General features: G+C 50.5%; 7 protein-coding genes; 4 read left to right on the top strand and 3 right to left on the bottom strand.

Annotated features, from left to right (window-relative positions):
• Positions 1-673: 673 nt before the first annotated feature.
• On the top strand, positions 674-1,416 carry FFUJ_07152 (related to DOT5-involved in derepression of telomeric silencing; the record flags this gene model as incomplete). XM_023577372.1 has 2 exons in its annotated part: positions 674-1,049; positions 1,100-1,416. The coding sequence occupies 2 exons, from the start codon at positions 674-676 to the stop codon at positions 1,414-1,416; spliced, it is 693 nt and encodes a 230-aa protein (XP_023430454.1).
• A 712-nt stretch (positions 1,417-2,128) lies between these two features.
• FFUJ_07151 (probable NADH dehydrogenase (ubiquinone) 29/21K chain precursor) lies at positions 2,129-2,889 on the top strand (the record flags this gene model as incomplete). XM_023577371.1 has 3 exons in its annotated part: positions 2,129-2,179; positions 2,321-2,817; positions 2,865-2,889. 3 exons carry the CDS (start codon positions 2,129-2,131, stop codon positions 2,887-2,889), a joined length of 573 nt encoding a protein of 190 aa, XP_023430453.1.
• Positions 2,890-3,062: 173 nt separating this feature from the next.
• Positions 3,063-4,685, bottom strand: FFUJ_07150 (related to 3-oxoacyl-[acyl-carrier-protein] reductase; the record flags this gene model as incomplete). XM_023577370.1 has 3 exons in its annotated part: positions 3,063-3,589; positions 3,805-4,581; positions 4,634-4,685. The coding sequence occupies 3 exons, from the start codon at positions 4,683-4,685 to the stop codon at positions 3,063-3,065; spliced, it is 1,356 nt and encodes a 451-aa protein (XP_023430452.1).
• A 636-nt stretch (positions 4,686-5,321) lies between these two features.
• On the top strand, positions 5,322-6,049 carry FFUJ_07149 (related to N-terminal acetyltransferase complex subunit ARD1; the record flags this gene model as incomplete). XM_023577369.1 has 2 exons in its annotated part: positions 5,322-5,634; positions 5,682-6,049. 2 exons carry the CDS (start codon positions 5,322-5,324, stop codon positions 6,047-6,049), a joined length of 681 nt encoding a protein of 226 aa, XP_023430451.1.
• A 410-nt stretch (positions 6,050-6,459) lies between these two features.
• Positions 6,460-8,655, bottom strand: FFUJ_07148 (uncharacterized protein; the record flags this gene model as incomplete). The annotated part of the gene is made up of 1 exon (XM_023577368.1): positions 6,460-8,655. One exon carries the CDS (start codon positions 8,653-8,655, stop codon positions 6,460-6,462), a length of 2,196 nt encoding a protein of 731 aa, XP_023430450.1.
• A 746-nt stretch (positions 8,656-9,401) lies between these two features.
• Positions 9,402-10,871, bottom strand: FFUJ_07147 (related to translation initiation factor GCD7; the record flags this gene model as incomplete). XM_023577367.1 has 3 exons in its annotated part: positions 9,402-9,489; positions 9,538-10,710; positions 10,774-10,871. 3 exons carry the CDS (start codon positions 10,869-10,871, stop codon positions 9,402-9,404), a joined length of 1,359 nt encoding a protein of 452 aa, XP_023430449.1.
• A 1,768-nt stretch (positions 10,872-12,639) lies between these two features.
• Positions 12,640-14,215, top strand: FFUJ_07146 (uncharacterized protein; the record flags this gene model as incomplete). XM_023577366.1 has 2 exons in its annotated part: positions 12,640-13,438; positions 13,497-14,215. The coding sequence occupies 2 exons, from the start codon at positions 12,640-12,642 to the stop codon at positions 14,213-14,215; spliced, it is 1,518 nt and encodes a 505-aa protein (XP_023430448.1).
• Between the last annotated feature and the right edge of the window lie 684 nt (positions 14,216-14,899).

Genomic DNA, 14,899 nt, shown 5'->3' with positions numbered 1-14,899 from the left:
AGAGGATTAGGCGATTACAGCTAATAAGGTACTTCGGTACTTTAGTCTTATCTTATCAGGACTAGAAGCTCTATAACCTTTCCCCTAAAGTCTACTATAATTATAATTATAGCGCTTACTTTACTATCGATAAGAGACCTCTTGTACCTTCTGGGTACCGATAGGGGCATTCCCTGCTAGCTTCATTTGGCTAACAGGGGGTCAGGACAAAACTTTTGGCAGGGACCTCCGTACTTCTTTCAGCTCCGCAATCGCAGAACAGAGGGTCTCCATTATAAATCATCTAAGCGAAAGGCGATGGCCCGTGCGCCATCCGCTGCCGAGCAGCTTGTGGTCCAAGCTCCCGGAAGCTTCAAAGGGCCTGGAACAGCCTCTATTGGTCCCCAGACGAGACCTCCCAAACCGGGGTGAGGCACCTCATTCGAATGCGACTGCGACGGACGGGCAAGTCCCATTTCCCCCAAGCGCCCAACCTCACCTTTTGTTTTTGTCTCCTTCATCCGCCTTTTCTTTACGCGTTTCGTGCTCTTCGCGCCCGTGGTTTTTAATCATAAATTCATCTGCGAACTCTGCAGGATACAAGCATTGCTCTTCATTCGTCGCATTCAGCGCATCGCATCGCATCGCATTATCGCAAACTACATTGATCCTCTCGCTTCATCCATATATCACCATGCCTATGGAACTTCGCAAGCGCAAGGCATCTACTGCCCCTCCCCCTCCTCCTGTGAAGAGAAAGTCGACTACGAAGGTCCCCAAAGCCGCTGCTAAGGTGAAGGAGGCCGCAGCCAAGGTCACGGAGAAGAAGGAGGAGCCTGAGGAGGCTAAGGAGGAGAAGACTGAAGAAGAGCCCAAGGCTGAGGAACCTAAAGCGGAGGAGTCCAAGAAGACCGGTGGCAAGCCCAAGGTTGGCGATATCGTGGACCTTGATGGCTTTGGAGGCGAGATAGAGACCAACGATGGCGAAAAGACCACATTGAAGAAGCTTGTTGATGAGAGCAAGTCTGGTGTCGTCCTCTTCACCTACCCCAAGGCATCTACTCCTGGCTGTAAGTTGAAAAAGTCTTCTCATCCGAATATCCATCTGACTCCTCCGCAGGCACCAAGCAAGTCTGCTTCTTCCGCGACTCTTATGAGCCTCTCACCAAGGACGGCCTTGCCATCTATGGTCTCAGCGCCGACTCCCCCAAAGCCAACACAACCTTCAAGGAGAAGCAAAAGCTCCCTTACACACTGCTGTGCGACCCCAAGGCAACGCTCATCGAGGCTATCGGTCTCAAGAAGGCTCCCAAGGGAACGACGCGCGGTGTTTTTGTCATTAGCAAGGAGGGCAAGATTCTGGTCGCTGAGGCTGGAAGCCCCGAGGGCACTCTTGATCGTGTCCAGGCACTGGTTGAAGAGCTGGCAAGCAAATAAAGACGAGGCCTCTGATCAGTCGCACGCCTACGTGATGGTGATGAGTGGCGGCAATCGGGACTTGTGATATGCCTTGTTTGAAGGGTATTTGTTTTCGTTTCTTGCTGCAGATTAAAAGGGTTCATAGACCAGTAGTAACACGGGTGATTACAACATGTCACGCTTCTGATTATGGTAAGGGTTCGATGAAGAATTATGTTGGTCTTCGATCACTAAGTCTCCCGGTGGAAATGCCAGCCATTGGAACCTATCCTTAACCATGCTTTGATGACACAGTCGTTTCTTATGATCCAAGTTTGATTTCAGGACAAGTCTTTTCAGCTTTCACGAATATATGCCATCAGAGGTCGAAGACATGGTATGAGATAAAATACGAAAGTAGTAGACTACGGCGTTATCGTTGTTGTCGTGGCAGAAGTCACGAACCACCTACAGCAATCCACATTCGTCGAAACATACCTCGCTGCAAGAGGGACTCAACTCTCAGCATAAATAGTAGTAATACTATAAATTCGATAGTTATTTATGACACCGAAACCATATCTGCGGAAGCACTTTCTGAACGTGTAAGTCTATAGGGTAGATCATGTCTCTCGGTGGAGCCTCGGCTAAACCAGCTTGGTCAGCCAATAATCACGACGCCATTTCAACTTAGAATCGATTCCATCACCTGAACCTCAACGACAGCCTTCATCAGCCTACCACCGCCATCATGTCGTCCCAAGCGGCCAAAGCCGCCAGCAACGTGGTCAGCATCGCCAAGGTACGACTCATGAACAAAACTCCGAACCCAATGCCTCCCAATGGCCCCTCGACGGCCGCCCCTACGTTCGAATAACCTCGCACATCCATCATGAAAGCCAATACATGACATACAGCCGCTAATATAACCTCTGTCGTACAGAAGCAAACTCTCCAGTCGACGGGCATCTGGGAGGCCTTCCGTCGCTTCTTGGCCATCGACCCCGAGCGATCCAACGGTGTCCCTCTGAACCCTCACTTCCGAAACCCTACGCCCGGCGCCAACCCTCCTCTTGAGTACGACGACCCTGTTACGCTGCCCGCTGGCGACATTGCCGACAACCCCTACTGGAAGCGCGACAACCGCCGAAACTACCCCCAGCTCAGCGTCGTCAACCAATCCCAGTTCGCCCAGCTCCTCACTGTCGGCAGCGCCGCGGCTCCCAAGGTCGAGCTCATCGGTGAGGCTGGTGAGAAGCAGCTCGTGGCTGTCAAGCAGGAATCTGAGACTGGTTTGGCAAAGGCTCTCGAGAAGGCTACCGATGCGACCAAGGATGTGTTCGTTAATGGTATGCCTCCTCTGCCCAGTGGCCAGACCTTGGCAACTGGAAAGTGGGATGTACACAAGTATGAGGTGACAGAGACATCTTATGGTGAAGGGTACGTTGCTGGTGAATTGAGAAAAGAAGATGTGCTGACTGTTACAGATACCCTTGCAGATCATTTAAATAAATTAGAAGCGAAGAGGGTGGCCGTGGATACAAATTATGAGGTAGTGAGGGTATAGAATTTCCATTGACAATGCAGATGATTTTCCTTTTTCAAATATGAAAGTCTTTGATACCGATGTCCCTGATATCAGCCCTCATACGCCAAACCAAACTTCGAATCCATTTCCGATGTTCTCAGGATGTTGGTGATGCTCCCGCTGCCTCTCTTCCACCATTGCCCGCCATCTTTTCGACAATCCTGGCCTTTCCTTGTGCGCGTTTCACCCGATCATCAAAATCTTGAACCGCACCATCCGAGTTCTCAGTCGAAAGTGTATCTGGCTCTACGAGAGCATACAGAGTATTGATGTTCTTCTCCAGTCTTGCGTTCTTGGGTAGTGGTGGCAACGTGCGAGTATCTCCTGAAGAAGTACCGTCCTGGTGTGGTATTCGGTTCGCCCATACGATGGCTTTGCTGGCAAGACGGCCACTCTCGAGGAACTTCTCAAAGCCCTTTTGCATACCAAAAGATCGTCCTTCAATTCGCCCCGCTTGAACACCGTCTTTAATGCCTTGTTGGTAGCCTTCTGAGTAAAAGCGCTCTTCGAGGTTGAGGACATCCTCGAAGGGATCAGAGGAGTCTGTTTGTCTTGTTTCCATGGTATCTCTATGTGTTCTTTGGGTTGAGTCTTGACTCACTGATTTGTAAGTGAGTTGTGAGACTGAGTGTGAGTGAGTGGCAGAATTTGCGTCACCGCCCACTAATGGCGGGGCAGTTGATCTTATCACAGTGGTCCTCAAGGTTAACTTTCACTGTAACACAAGTACCGGCTAACATGAATTTGTACAAGTTGCGTAGAATTTACTACAAAGGAGCCTTGAGAAACACCTGACTTCTATTTTCCTTTACTCCATGATGAAACCCTCTATTGCATACCAAAAATCATACCGCCATTGGCGCAAATGACTTGACCAGTGCACCAAGCACTCTCAGGGCTAGCAAGCATAGCGACGATGCCAGCAATCTCATCAGCTTCACCTGCTCGACCACCCGCAGTCTTGGCCTCCTCGACGACTTCGGGATCGTCAATACCAGGACGAGCAGCCATGAGAGGCGCATTCTGGATGAAAGGCTTGATGAGACGCTTGAACTCGTCCGAGTTGCGAGAGTACATCTCGGAGCGGACGGGGCCAGGGTTGATGGCGTTGACGGTAGCTCTCTCGCTGAACTCACGGGCCCAAGTTCGTGTCATAGCCTCGAGAGCAGCCTTGGTGCCGCCGTAGACACTCTGGCCAACAAAACCAAGACTTGCGCTCACACTGCTGAGGTTGATGATACGGCCGGAGCGGTCTGTGGGTAGATAGGGATGTGCGGCCTGGACGAGAAGAAGAGGGCCAAGCACGTTGACGTTGTAGCTCTTTGTGAAGTCCTCAGCCTTGATGTCAGGGACCTTGTCATTATAAGCAACGCCCGCATTGTTGACGAGGATGTCGATGCGCAGTGGGCTGAATGCATCGGCGGCTTGAGAAATGAGTGAGGCAGGGCCTGACACTGTGCCGAGATCTGCTTGCACGGGAACGACCTTGATAGAATGCTTGGAGGACAGCTCAGAAGCAAGCTTAGCAGTTGAATCAGCAGAACTGGCGGATGTGTAGGCGAGGACGAGGTTTGCGCCTCGGGCAGCAAGGGCCTTGGTAATGGACAGACCAATGCCTTTTGAAGTCAGTAGAGCTCAATTGATCGTAGATAAGGTAAGGGAACACACCTCGAGAGGCACCAGTGACAATGGCAAGTTTGCCAGTAAGAGGAAGAGCCATGATAGTGATGTGTTGGTCTAGTCGGTGGTGAGGTGAGGCACTTTGAGCCGGGTGTCAGGACAACAGAAGAACAGAAGTTAAATGGGAAAAAGAGCACATTGTCTAGAAGACGGGAACAACAACTGACGATGATCTCCTTATATATTTATCTATCTATGTCCTTAGACCGTTCTTGTCGTGGTCCTCTTGCACGTTAGTTTACACAACTGACACAACTCAAGAGTCCACTGCAATTGTCGCGCCAATAGAGACAAAGCACCAACTCAATAATCCACCTTCTGCCCAAGTCCCGTGGTGGCCATTGCTTGTCGTTGACAGGTGCGCTTCCACGGGGAGGACATTTCTCGGGTGTTACAGTGGAGGGGGCAGTCAATTGCTGCCTGGCTTAGCGTTCTAGGTCTTCTGCTTCAGAGCATCGTAGTGGGGTTGTCCCTCTGCGGCGCGGGGGACTTTACTACCGACCTCCGGGCTGACTTTTGACCGCAAACTCGAGGTGTTGGTTGACCCGCCGAGTAAATTGAGGGGCCGATTCCGCTTGATGAATTGAAGTGGGCTGAAGCTATACCATTCTCTGTCGACATCCTAATACTACCTACGTACATTCTCTTGAGCCTCACAACAGAACCGCAAGCAGCCATGGATATCCGCCTCCTCACAAACGCAGACTTGCCCCTCATTCAGCACGCAAACCTCGAGAACCTCCCCGAGAACTACTTCCTCAAGTACTACCTCTACCATGCCCTCTCATGGCCCCAACTGAGCTACGTCGCCGTTGATGTCTCGCGACCCAAGAAGGATCCCTACGAGTATCCCAAGATTGTCGGATATGTCCTCGCTAAGATGGAGGAGGAGCCTTCAGACGGCATTCCACATGGTCACATCACGAGTCTGAGCGTCATGAGAACACACCGAAGATTGGGTATTGCTGAGAAGTTGATGCGCCAAAGTCGTAAGTATATTGAGACACTGCCCCAGAGTAGAAACTGACATGTGTAGAACTGGCCATGGTCGAGACATTCCAGGCAAAATACGTCTCCCTCCACGTCCGTGTCTCCAACGCCGCAGCCCGCCATCTCTACGAAAACACCCTCGGCTTCACCAACGAGAAGACCGAGTCCAAATACTACGCCGACGGCGAGGACGCCTTCTGCATGCGGCTAGATCTTGGATGCATCAAGAAACAAGTCGACGATGCCCTTGCAGAGGAAGAGGAAGAAGCCGAGGACGAGGGTGAAGCCGTGGGTGAGGTTGGCCGTGATCCTGAAGCCGGCAAGGACAAGGACAAGAAGAAGAAGATGAAGGTTGCTGTGGGGAGGAGCTTGGGTGTTGGCTCGTTGGTGGAAAAGGATGACTCGAAGCATTAAGGAGAAGAAAATGTGGAAAAGGGGGGAATGTGTGTTTTAATAGACCGATAGATAAAAAGTTGTGATGTCCAGGTGAAATATGTCATGAGTAACCGGAAGATAAGTAGTTATGATGCCGATGAGTCTACGCTTGGGACACTGTTGTACAACTGAAGAGTGAAGGGTTGGATTCAAGAACTACGATGAAACGTGAATCACAAGCACATCTCTATGTATAAAAATGCAAGTAAAGAGACTTAAGACGAAGAAATCTAGCATAAAGACAGGATAGCGGTACCGAAGTGAGGTATGTAGCCCATATAACTCGATATAGCTGGTTTGGAGACAGGCAATCGCTTTGATGATGTATACTAATACAAAGTTCAAGAAATGGTTGTCCATATAAGTACATAAGAAGCTGAAAATCATCATTAACTATCAATTTGTTCAGCCAACTCTCGGGCATAAGCCTCATCAGCTTCAAGCCTCGTTCTCTCCATCGTTTCCGTCAGAGCCTCAATCTCCTTTTCCAGCGCCCTGCGCTCACTCAAAGTTATTTCTTTAACCTCCAGATCTTTTTGTTTTGTTGCAATCTCAGTCTCTATTCCAGAGACAGTGTTGTACTTTGCAGCTGATGCCGCACCTGGCGGTGGAATACTGCCATCTTTGTTGGCGTCTGCTGGCCATGACCCTGGAGGACCTTCTCCTGAGCGAGATGGCCACTCTCCGCCGCCAAAGAAACCGGCTCGACCGGGAGATCCAAATGAACAGTGGTTTGGCCAGCCTCCTTGGAAGCCCCCTCGACTTCTGCCCCAGGGACCTTGACTTTCACAACCGCCCCAGCCCCGGCCTCTGCCTCGACTACGATGGCCTCGATCTCCTCGGCCGGCTCCTCTGCCTGACCATCCCCAGCCACCGAGAGCGGGTGGAGGAACTCTGACACCAGGGACGTTGACAGGAGGAACGTGAACGTTGACTGCAGGGACATGAACGGGAGGAACCTGGAAAGGAGGCACCACAGGAACAGGAGGTGTCTCAACATGGCCTCGACCTCTTTGACCCCTCCTATGATCTCTGCGAGCGGCCTTCATCTCCCTCTTCTGCTGTCTCCTCTCCCTCTTCTCAGCCTTTTTCTTCTTCTTAAGATCTCTCTTTCGGTCTCTCCGTTCCCTCTTCTGTTGACGCTTCAAAGTCTTCCATTGCTGTGAAAGGGCTTTGCCTTGCACCTTAAGAGCCTTTCGGTCGATATTGGGAGCAATGCCATTTGTGTTCGAGGCTTTAAGTTCAGCTTTCAATTGCTTGACATCGGCCTTGCTGCGCACTTCGAGAGGATTGGCTGTCCATTGTTGTAGACGAGCGATGTAAACGGGTAGCTGCTGGTCCTTGAGATCGTCGTAGTCAGGGAGAGAACCAATGGACTCTGAGCTAGAAGAGGAATTTGAGGACGAGGAAGAAGATGAAGATGACGATCGAGAGCGGCGTCTTTGATGATCATGGCTAGCTGCTCGTCCTCGCTGAGGAAAGGTGTGGGCTTCAGGAGGACCTTGGTGCCATGATGGGTGTCCAGGCATAAAAGGGGGTATGTTGCGAGCATTTGGAGGTGGTGGTTGGGATGGCCCAGGGCCAAAAGGGGCTCCCACAGGCTGGCCGTTCATGCGAATTCCCCTACCATCCATAACAATGTTTCCTATGCGAAGCCCGTTGCTATCAGCAACAAATCTTTCTCCCCACCGGACGCTGTCATTATCGACTTGGAAGCCGCCCCAAGATCCTGTCCAGCCGCTAGGTCTGCGCTGAGGCATTGCCTCTCTGGGAGAGGACGATCCAGCCTGTGGTGGTAGTTGCACGGGAGGATCGTCGAATGTGGTCTCCCATCCTCCTGGCATATGCGATTGCTCCTCGGGCTGAAGTCTTACCATGACACTTCGGGGAGCAAAGAAGCCAGAGTTCCACTGTTGCACGATAGCTTCGACCTCTGCACGCTTGCGACGTAGTTCATTTGGATCAGTTGTGTGTCGTTCTGACTTGACGCTTCCGTCGCCACCAAAAGATGACTTGATATCTGAGCCATCTTCTGATTTGCCCTTTTCACCCAGGATAGCCTCATTCCGGACGGAATCGTGGTCGGGGAGGAGAAAGTTGACAAAGGTGGCCCAATCTTGGGCTGTGATATCGTATGAAGTCGCCCAATTCTCCGGATAAGGAATGTCATCTGGCACAGAGTTCGGCTTCACCGTGATGCTATGGATCTGAGGCTCCCATTGAGACGCTGATGTTGGAACAGGCCGGGTCTCAAAATAGAGAGCTACACTGGGGGAGAGGGGGATCTCGTGCGTTGTAGGTGTTGTTGCGTTGGCATTAGATTCGGTGCGAGGTGTAAGTGGTGGAGTGAAGATGGGTTCTGTAGTTGAACTTGAGGACATGCGGGAGGCGGTATCGTCACCGGCAGCTGCGGGGCCGTGCCCGGAGCCGGCGACGGAGCCAGCATGCGGTGAGTGCGGAGGCTGAGAAGAGGTAGAGTAGATATCAGTCTCTGAGTAGGGAGGCGGTGGCGCATCGTCAGCTGTTGCTGGGGCCTGGCCGGTTGTGAGATATGGAGGATTGTTTCTGCTGGTAGAAGAGTCCATGACTGGTGATGGAGCTGTCATGAGAGGAGGAGGGAGAGAGAGAATAGGTGGTAGTTAGGTGAGTGCTGATGGTGTGATACAATAGCACACTGATTAATCTACTGTAAGCTTTGAAAGCTTTCTAGTGACTGCATCATAGGCAGCCTGAAATGAAGGGTATTATCTTTTATTTAACATTTGGTAGTGACCCTCAGCTATCACCTCACATCATGACCAAAGAGGAAACGCTTTCAACGGCCTGATCAAATCACCGAACTCCATGCGAAAATGCCCTACAGCGAGAGCCTTACAGGGGGTTACGCAACTCGCATTCGCAGCCCTATGACTCCCCAGGATCCCCTGCGTCCAATGGCCGAGCTGGTGCTTACGCGGCCGAGCGAGGGAGCCTAGACTAACTTACAGCTGTGGTGCCGCATTCCCGGCCTCTGATCACTCTGGCAATACTCTAAACTTATGCTTGACTTGGGCCGTCGTCGTCGTCATTGCTTTCATACACCGCATGCGACTCCATACGATGCATACGGCTGCGGCGTAATCTGATAATTTGTGTGAGGCTGATTTCAACCCAATATGGTTGAAATTCTACAACGCTAGTGATATGTGCTATCAAGCAAATTCTATGGTACCTTCACTCCTTGACTGGATAATGGAAGCCCTGTCTCGCTCAACGCCGAGAAATGAATCAACGAATGAATGGCACAACTTTTGCGACGTTCTCTTGTCCTTTGATTTTTTGTATTCCTCCGTCATTCGTCGTTCAGAAAAAAGTCGACATCCTCCGACTTGTAATGATCTGCGATGAGACTGGACAAGTGATCTCTTGAGTGTGTTCCCCTGTATAAAAATTAGTTGGTTGAATTGCACAACGGCCTCTTGACTCACAAATTGGTGATGTATATGTCAATCAACTCTGGAGGGACCATCTCATTCAGGGCAGTCCGAACCTCGACACTGTTCACCATGTTCCCATCCGCAAAGTTGACAAAGCAGGCAGAGTCTCCCCACTCAATGAGAAGCTCTCCGCTAAACGGGTTCACAGGACTGAGTTTGTACACGCCGCCGAGGACGATAACAGCACGTCCTCGCTCTTTTGCGGCGCGAGCAATGGCTGCAGCACCTGCATCGGCCATAACACCGCCGCTGGCGACAATCGAGTGCGCCCCCAGAATGACCTTGTCTACTCGGGACATGTATGCCATTAGCCCTCCATTCATGATGTTGATCGCTGTGATACCAGCGGAAGCAAGCTTCTTGCGGAATGAAGCATTGGGAACTTCCGGGGTCTGCTTCTTCGGTGGCTCGGTGGCGATGAGAACTGTGAATCGGCGCTTTAGGGCTGCACGAAGAATGAATCGCTCGACTGTAGGTGAGGGTTGATGAATGAGCACGTAGTCACCAGGGTGAATTTGAACATCGGCCAAGGCTGCGATTTGATCGTCCACAGAACTGATCTCATCCTTGATTTCCTCAATACCGTCGATGACCTCTGATCTCAAAGCATGAACCTGAGCCGAAGGGGCCCTCCATGAAGGAGTTGATGCCCCTGAAAGACCTAGGGGCGAACCCTGGCTGCTGGGCGCGAGCTCGCCGGGTGTAGACACTGAGAGGAGGTGGAAGAGAGTCTTAGGCACGTTCACGGAGCTGTAAGAGGAGAGTGGGCCTGGCCGAGCGGGAGGGGGTTTGGCGCTGTTGGTGATATAGTCGCCGGCAGAATCTTGCTTGCCATATGTCGAAGGAGGCCATTGGTGAGAAAGGGCATCTGGATTCGGGACAGCATCGGTTGGTGTGATCTGGGCGTCACTGGGAGTTTCGCTCGCACCCTCGTTTCTGTCCTCGGCAGCTTCGTCGCGGATGAGGCCTAGGACTCGGCGCACAATATTGGCAATAACGAGCTCTTTGGGCTGAGCCTCGACTAGGCGACGGCCAATACGCGAGACGTTGTCGATCAAGCTGTCAACGTTGAACCATTTCGATCGGGCTACGACTTGGAGTAGAATGTGAGCTGTAGCGACGGCGCAGGGCTCAGAGCCCTTGATTTGTCGTCGCTTGAGGAGACTGAAGGTATCGCAAACACTTTAGTAACGAGAATCTTGGCAAAGGACTTGGCGGGTGTCTCACCAGATGAGGCTCTCAACAGAGGATTCCAGTGCTTGACCCTTGAGAGACCGAAGATATTTCTCGAGATCAGGCGCGTAGCCTGTAGAAAGAGGGGCCATATCTACTAGGAGGTGTATCGGTCGGAGTCACAGTCGTGGGCGGTCGTAGCTGGGTAGTGAAGCCGGGGTGGGATGTCTGCGATTCGCGGGGTGAAATGGAGGGGTGATTTGTGAGTCAAACACAAATATCGCCCAGGAAAAGATATGCTGTTTGATCTGAAGATACTGGTTTATTCTCTGTTTAATGTCGAGTGATATAATTCGCAGGCGTTGTGCGAAGCGTCGGCGTTGTTGAATAGGCAAACGATTGTTGCTGGGCCGAACGAATTGTATTGTGAATATGAGTCAATCAATTCCTCCTCGCATCGGAGCCTTTTTTTGTGCAAGGCTTCAGGTTCAGGTGGGGGCCATCAGCCTTGTCGCTTTGTGGGGCTATACCCCGAGCCCCGAGTACAAGCCATGACGACAATGGGACAGGGGCCGATTCTACTAAGAAGTAGCACTAATTAGATGAATTTGGTTATCGAAAGAATCTTGACAAACCAGATTTCAATCAAAGGTGGGATATATGTAGTTTATCAATATTTGCTGTCACACTTGGAGAGTTGGGCTCACCGCTATCATCTAGGACCTATACGTATGAGCTGTCACTAACTTCAAGAATGGCAATTGATGAGCTGGCAGTGTTCAAGGCCTTATGGAGTAATCTTCCGAAGCTCGATTTATACCCTTTATTGCCAAGAAAGTGATCAAACTGGTTCGTCTCAACCATCAAACACCATTATCCCAGTTATCCCAGTGACATATTCGATGCCCAGGAATGACTTGCCATGAGCGTTCTGCTTTATTTCTTGGCTGCTCAGACATATCCAGTCCTCCTAACCTATACATGATCGCCAAGTAGCCACGTAACTAGTGACCATTGATAACTAACAAATGATTGTCGCATAAGTTGTCGACCACTTCCTCATGGCCATAGATGATGGTCAATTCTAGGGTTACATGCCGCGATAGTCAGCCTCCAACGGCGATAGGTTCACGCTGAAGTGTCTCTCGTTCATTTCGTTATACTTATTCCTAAACGACGAGGAAGAGTTCTCGCTACCATATACACAGATCTAGTCACTAGTTGTAATATGAAACATCTTCTCAAAGATGCATAGCATATTAACAAGGGTACTCCTCTTCACATGCAAAGAGACGTCGCGTCCAGAACCACCCGGTTATAATGCAAATTCTAGATACGAAAACGAACATGCGAACCCGACAGATCCACTAGCTGGCCAGGTCTAACAAGATGCCCTTGCTCTCAACCCTTGTCGACTGTCAACCAACCTACAACCGCCTTATGAGAGACACGACGATGCTACTATCGTTTATCTATTGGAGGATCAGAACATGAAGCAAATACCAAGCTCAATGAGGCCTTTAGAAGTTTGTTTTAGCTCTATATCAGCTCTTGTGTTAGTTCATCTGAGTGGGACAGTAGCTGAGTTCATCTTATTCCATGCAGAGGTACAGAGATAAGCGCTTTGTGTAAGTGGAATACTTGATCTATCAACACTCACCATGCTGATTTTTCCTTCAACAAGATGTCGACAGCTGAATGGCTGACGTTAATTTCTTGGTTCTTCATGAAACTTTGTAGCATCTACAAACCATAGTAGCCTTTCTACAGCCTTTCCATGTACCAATAGCCTCACAACTTGATGAACCATGTTCAGTGTCTCCAAACTTTAAGATAATAAATCCGGTGTTCTTGAAAAAAAAAAAACTCAGATACAGGCCCCCCAAAACTGTCTGTTGTGTCCCAACCTTATCTGTTATCATGGTGACGCTCCGTAGCCACACACGAGAGAAGGCCAGACGCTCGACTTGGGCTTTCCTCCCCCCAGAGATCCGCCGCATGATCCTAGAGGAGATCTCTCGCCAAAGACGATGGAGTTGTGCGTCCACTGTCTGTAAAAAATGGCATGCCATTGTTGCAACGAAAAACCTCAACCGACTTGAGTTGAACGGAGCATCCGCCGAAGGCCTGTCGAAAATCATTCTGCAAAGACACCTCGTTCGGCAAATTTACCTCAACATCGAGCTCCCTGCCTATACCTACCCCCAGTGTCGGGGTTTTGCTTCTTCTAGTGAACACGGCAAGCTCACCAAAGACGCACTACAAAAGCTATCCAAGGCGCTCGCAGCCTGGGAGCCTACACATCATATAACGTTGGAACTCAATGCGTACTCACCGAATGACACAGATCACTGTTTCAAGAACCATCTTTACGGATTCAAATACGAAAATGATGGAGATCTTCTCGAGAAGCAGGAAGCCTGGGATGATCAACGCCACGGCTGGGTCAAAGGGAAGCAGATGAGGCTTCCAACGACTGGAGCTATTCAACAGCTGTTCAGTACAGTCATCTCAGGTGTCCAGGGCGAGAGACCCCAAAAAGTTCCTGCAGTCAAAGGGGTTGTGATCCGCCGACAAATGCGACGTAAAATCGACCGGCTCGCGCTCCCCAAATTGCTAAAGCAGTTCCCAAATCTCGAGAGTATCAACTACGAGCCATGGCGGGTTCTGTTCCACCAACCAGATCTACTTGACTCGAGTTGTGAAAGATGTGACCAGAGTAAGTCAACGGCAGACACTACGGGCATATCCCGGTATCTAACACTCTTGTGCAATAGTGTTGCAGGATGGGCTTCCCAAATGGCCCAAGCACGTCAAATCAGTGACTATTTTCGAGGACTTCAACGAACAGATCATGGAAGCTATTCGGAGCGGCATAGACCCGACCATTAGTGGTACATCCATGCAAATAGAAAACGGCCGCCGCACAAGATATGGGCTGGGGGAAGCATTTGCCGTGAAGAGCCGTCACCTCGAACATCTTTCTGTGTCGTTCATGATCGACGCTCGAGATTTCTTCACATCTTGCAAGATGCTCAGTGACTGGCCTCGACTCCGATCGCTGGTACTCACAACGCCGCTCATGACGAAAGGGTCTCAACACCGTATATCGGACTTTTTGGTGAAGGCTGGCCAAGTTGCGCAAAAGATGCAGCGTTTGAAGAGTCTCGTGATCTGGCACTGTTCTCACGATGAGGCCAGTGCGGTCATCTTCCGCAAGAACAAAAAGAGTGGCAGGAAGGTACATGGCTCAGCGACTCTCACATGGCGAGGAACACGCGATTTCGATTTCAGTGAAGAGGTGGTTGAGACATGGCAGCAAGTTGTCTGCACATGTAATTCTCATCGAGGATATGTTGGCCAATGCGACTCTCACCAACTCCTTTGCAGGATCGAGCGAGTGGAGGGCGAAATCATATCTCACGGCGATGCCATACATCATCTTCGTTTGCCTGATGGTGTAATTGATCCTGCATCGCTGCGGCAGATACGCTAGGAAGGGATATTGCAAAGAGAGGCTCGGGCAGTGGAAGCTGAGCCAGTTGATGGATCTGGGGAAGATCCATAATGAAGCTGTTATCAATAGGAAATATGATCGCTGTGGTGACACGAGCTGTTTGGGAAACAAAAGGGATACTTGCCTTGATTGTGATACGTCGTTGGCTCGGGGTGGCAGAAAGCTTATGGAAAGGTTATGTCCCAAGTAGTATCAAGGATTAGGTAGTTTAGGAGAAACTTGGTATGATCTTTGACTATTTTATTTTCTCGACTGATGTACGGTCTCTAGTCTTCAGACCCTTAGGCCATTTACGATAGTGGAGGACATAGGAATTCTGAAAGCCCAGAGCATATGTGATTGATATGAGCCGCGGTATCCAAGAACCCCTGTAGCGCTACTGTAGCAGGGACCAGTGATGCACTGAAAACCAGCCTACAAACTCGAGTTCGCAGGCTGGAGCCCCTCCACTCCAAAGCCTGGCAGTTCCCCAGCATCTCGGCACCTCAATCCCCAACACGTGCCATCCCTCTCAACCATCATCCGTCGTCAATCGAGCCACCCATCAGCAAATTCTCTCACATCTCACTCCCTTTGTGATCTACTCACTCCTTTCTGAATTGATCTGATTTGACCAGATCCCTCACGCTCTCTTTGCGCGCGCTCAGAGCGGCTCGTAAACTT

The sequence above is a fragment of the Fusarium fujikuroi genome, chromosome FFUJ_chr05, assembly GCF_900079805.1.
Source record: "Fusarium fujikuroi IMI 58289 draft genome, chromosome FFUJ_chr05".
Lineage (NCBI taxonomy): Eukaryota > Fungi > Ascomycota > Sordariomycetes > Hypocreales > Nectriaceae > Fusarium > Fusarium fujikuroi.
The sequence above is the reverse complement of the archived record's forward strand: the minus strand, read 5'-3'. Positions and strand labels throughout refer to the sequence as shown.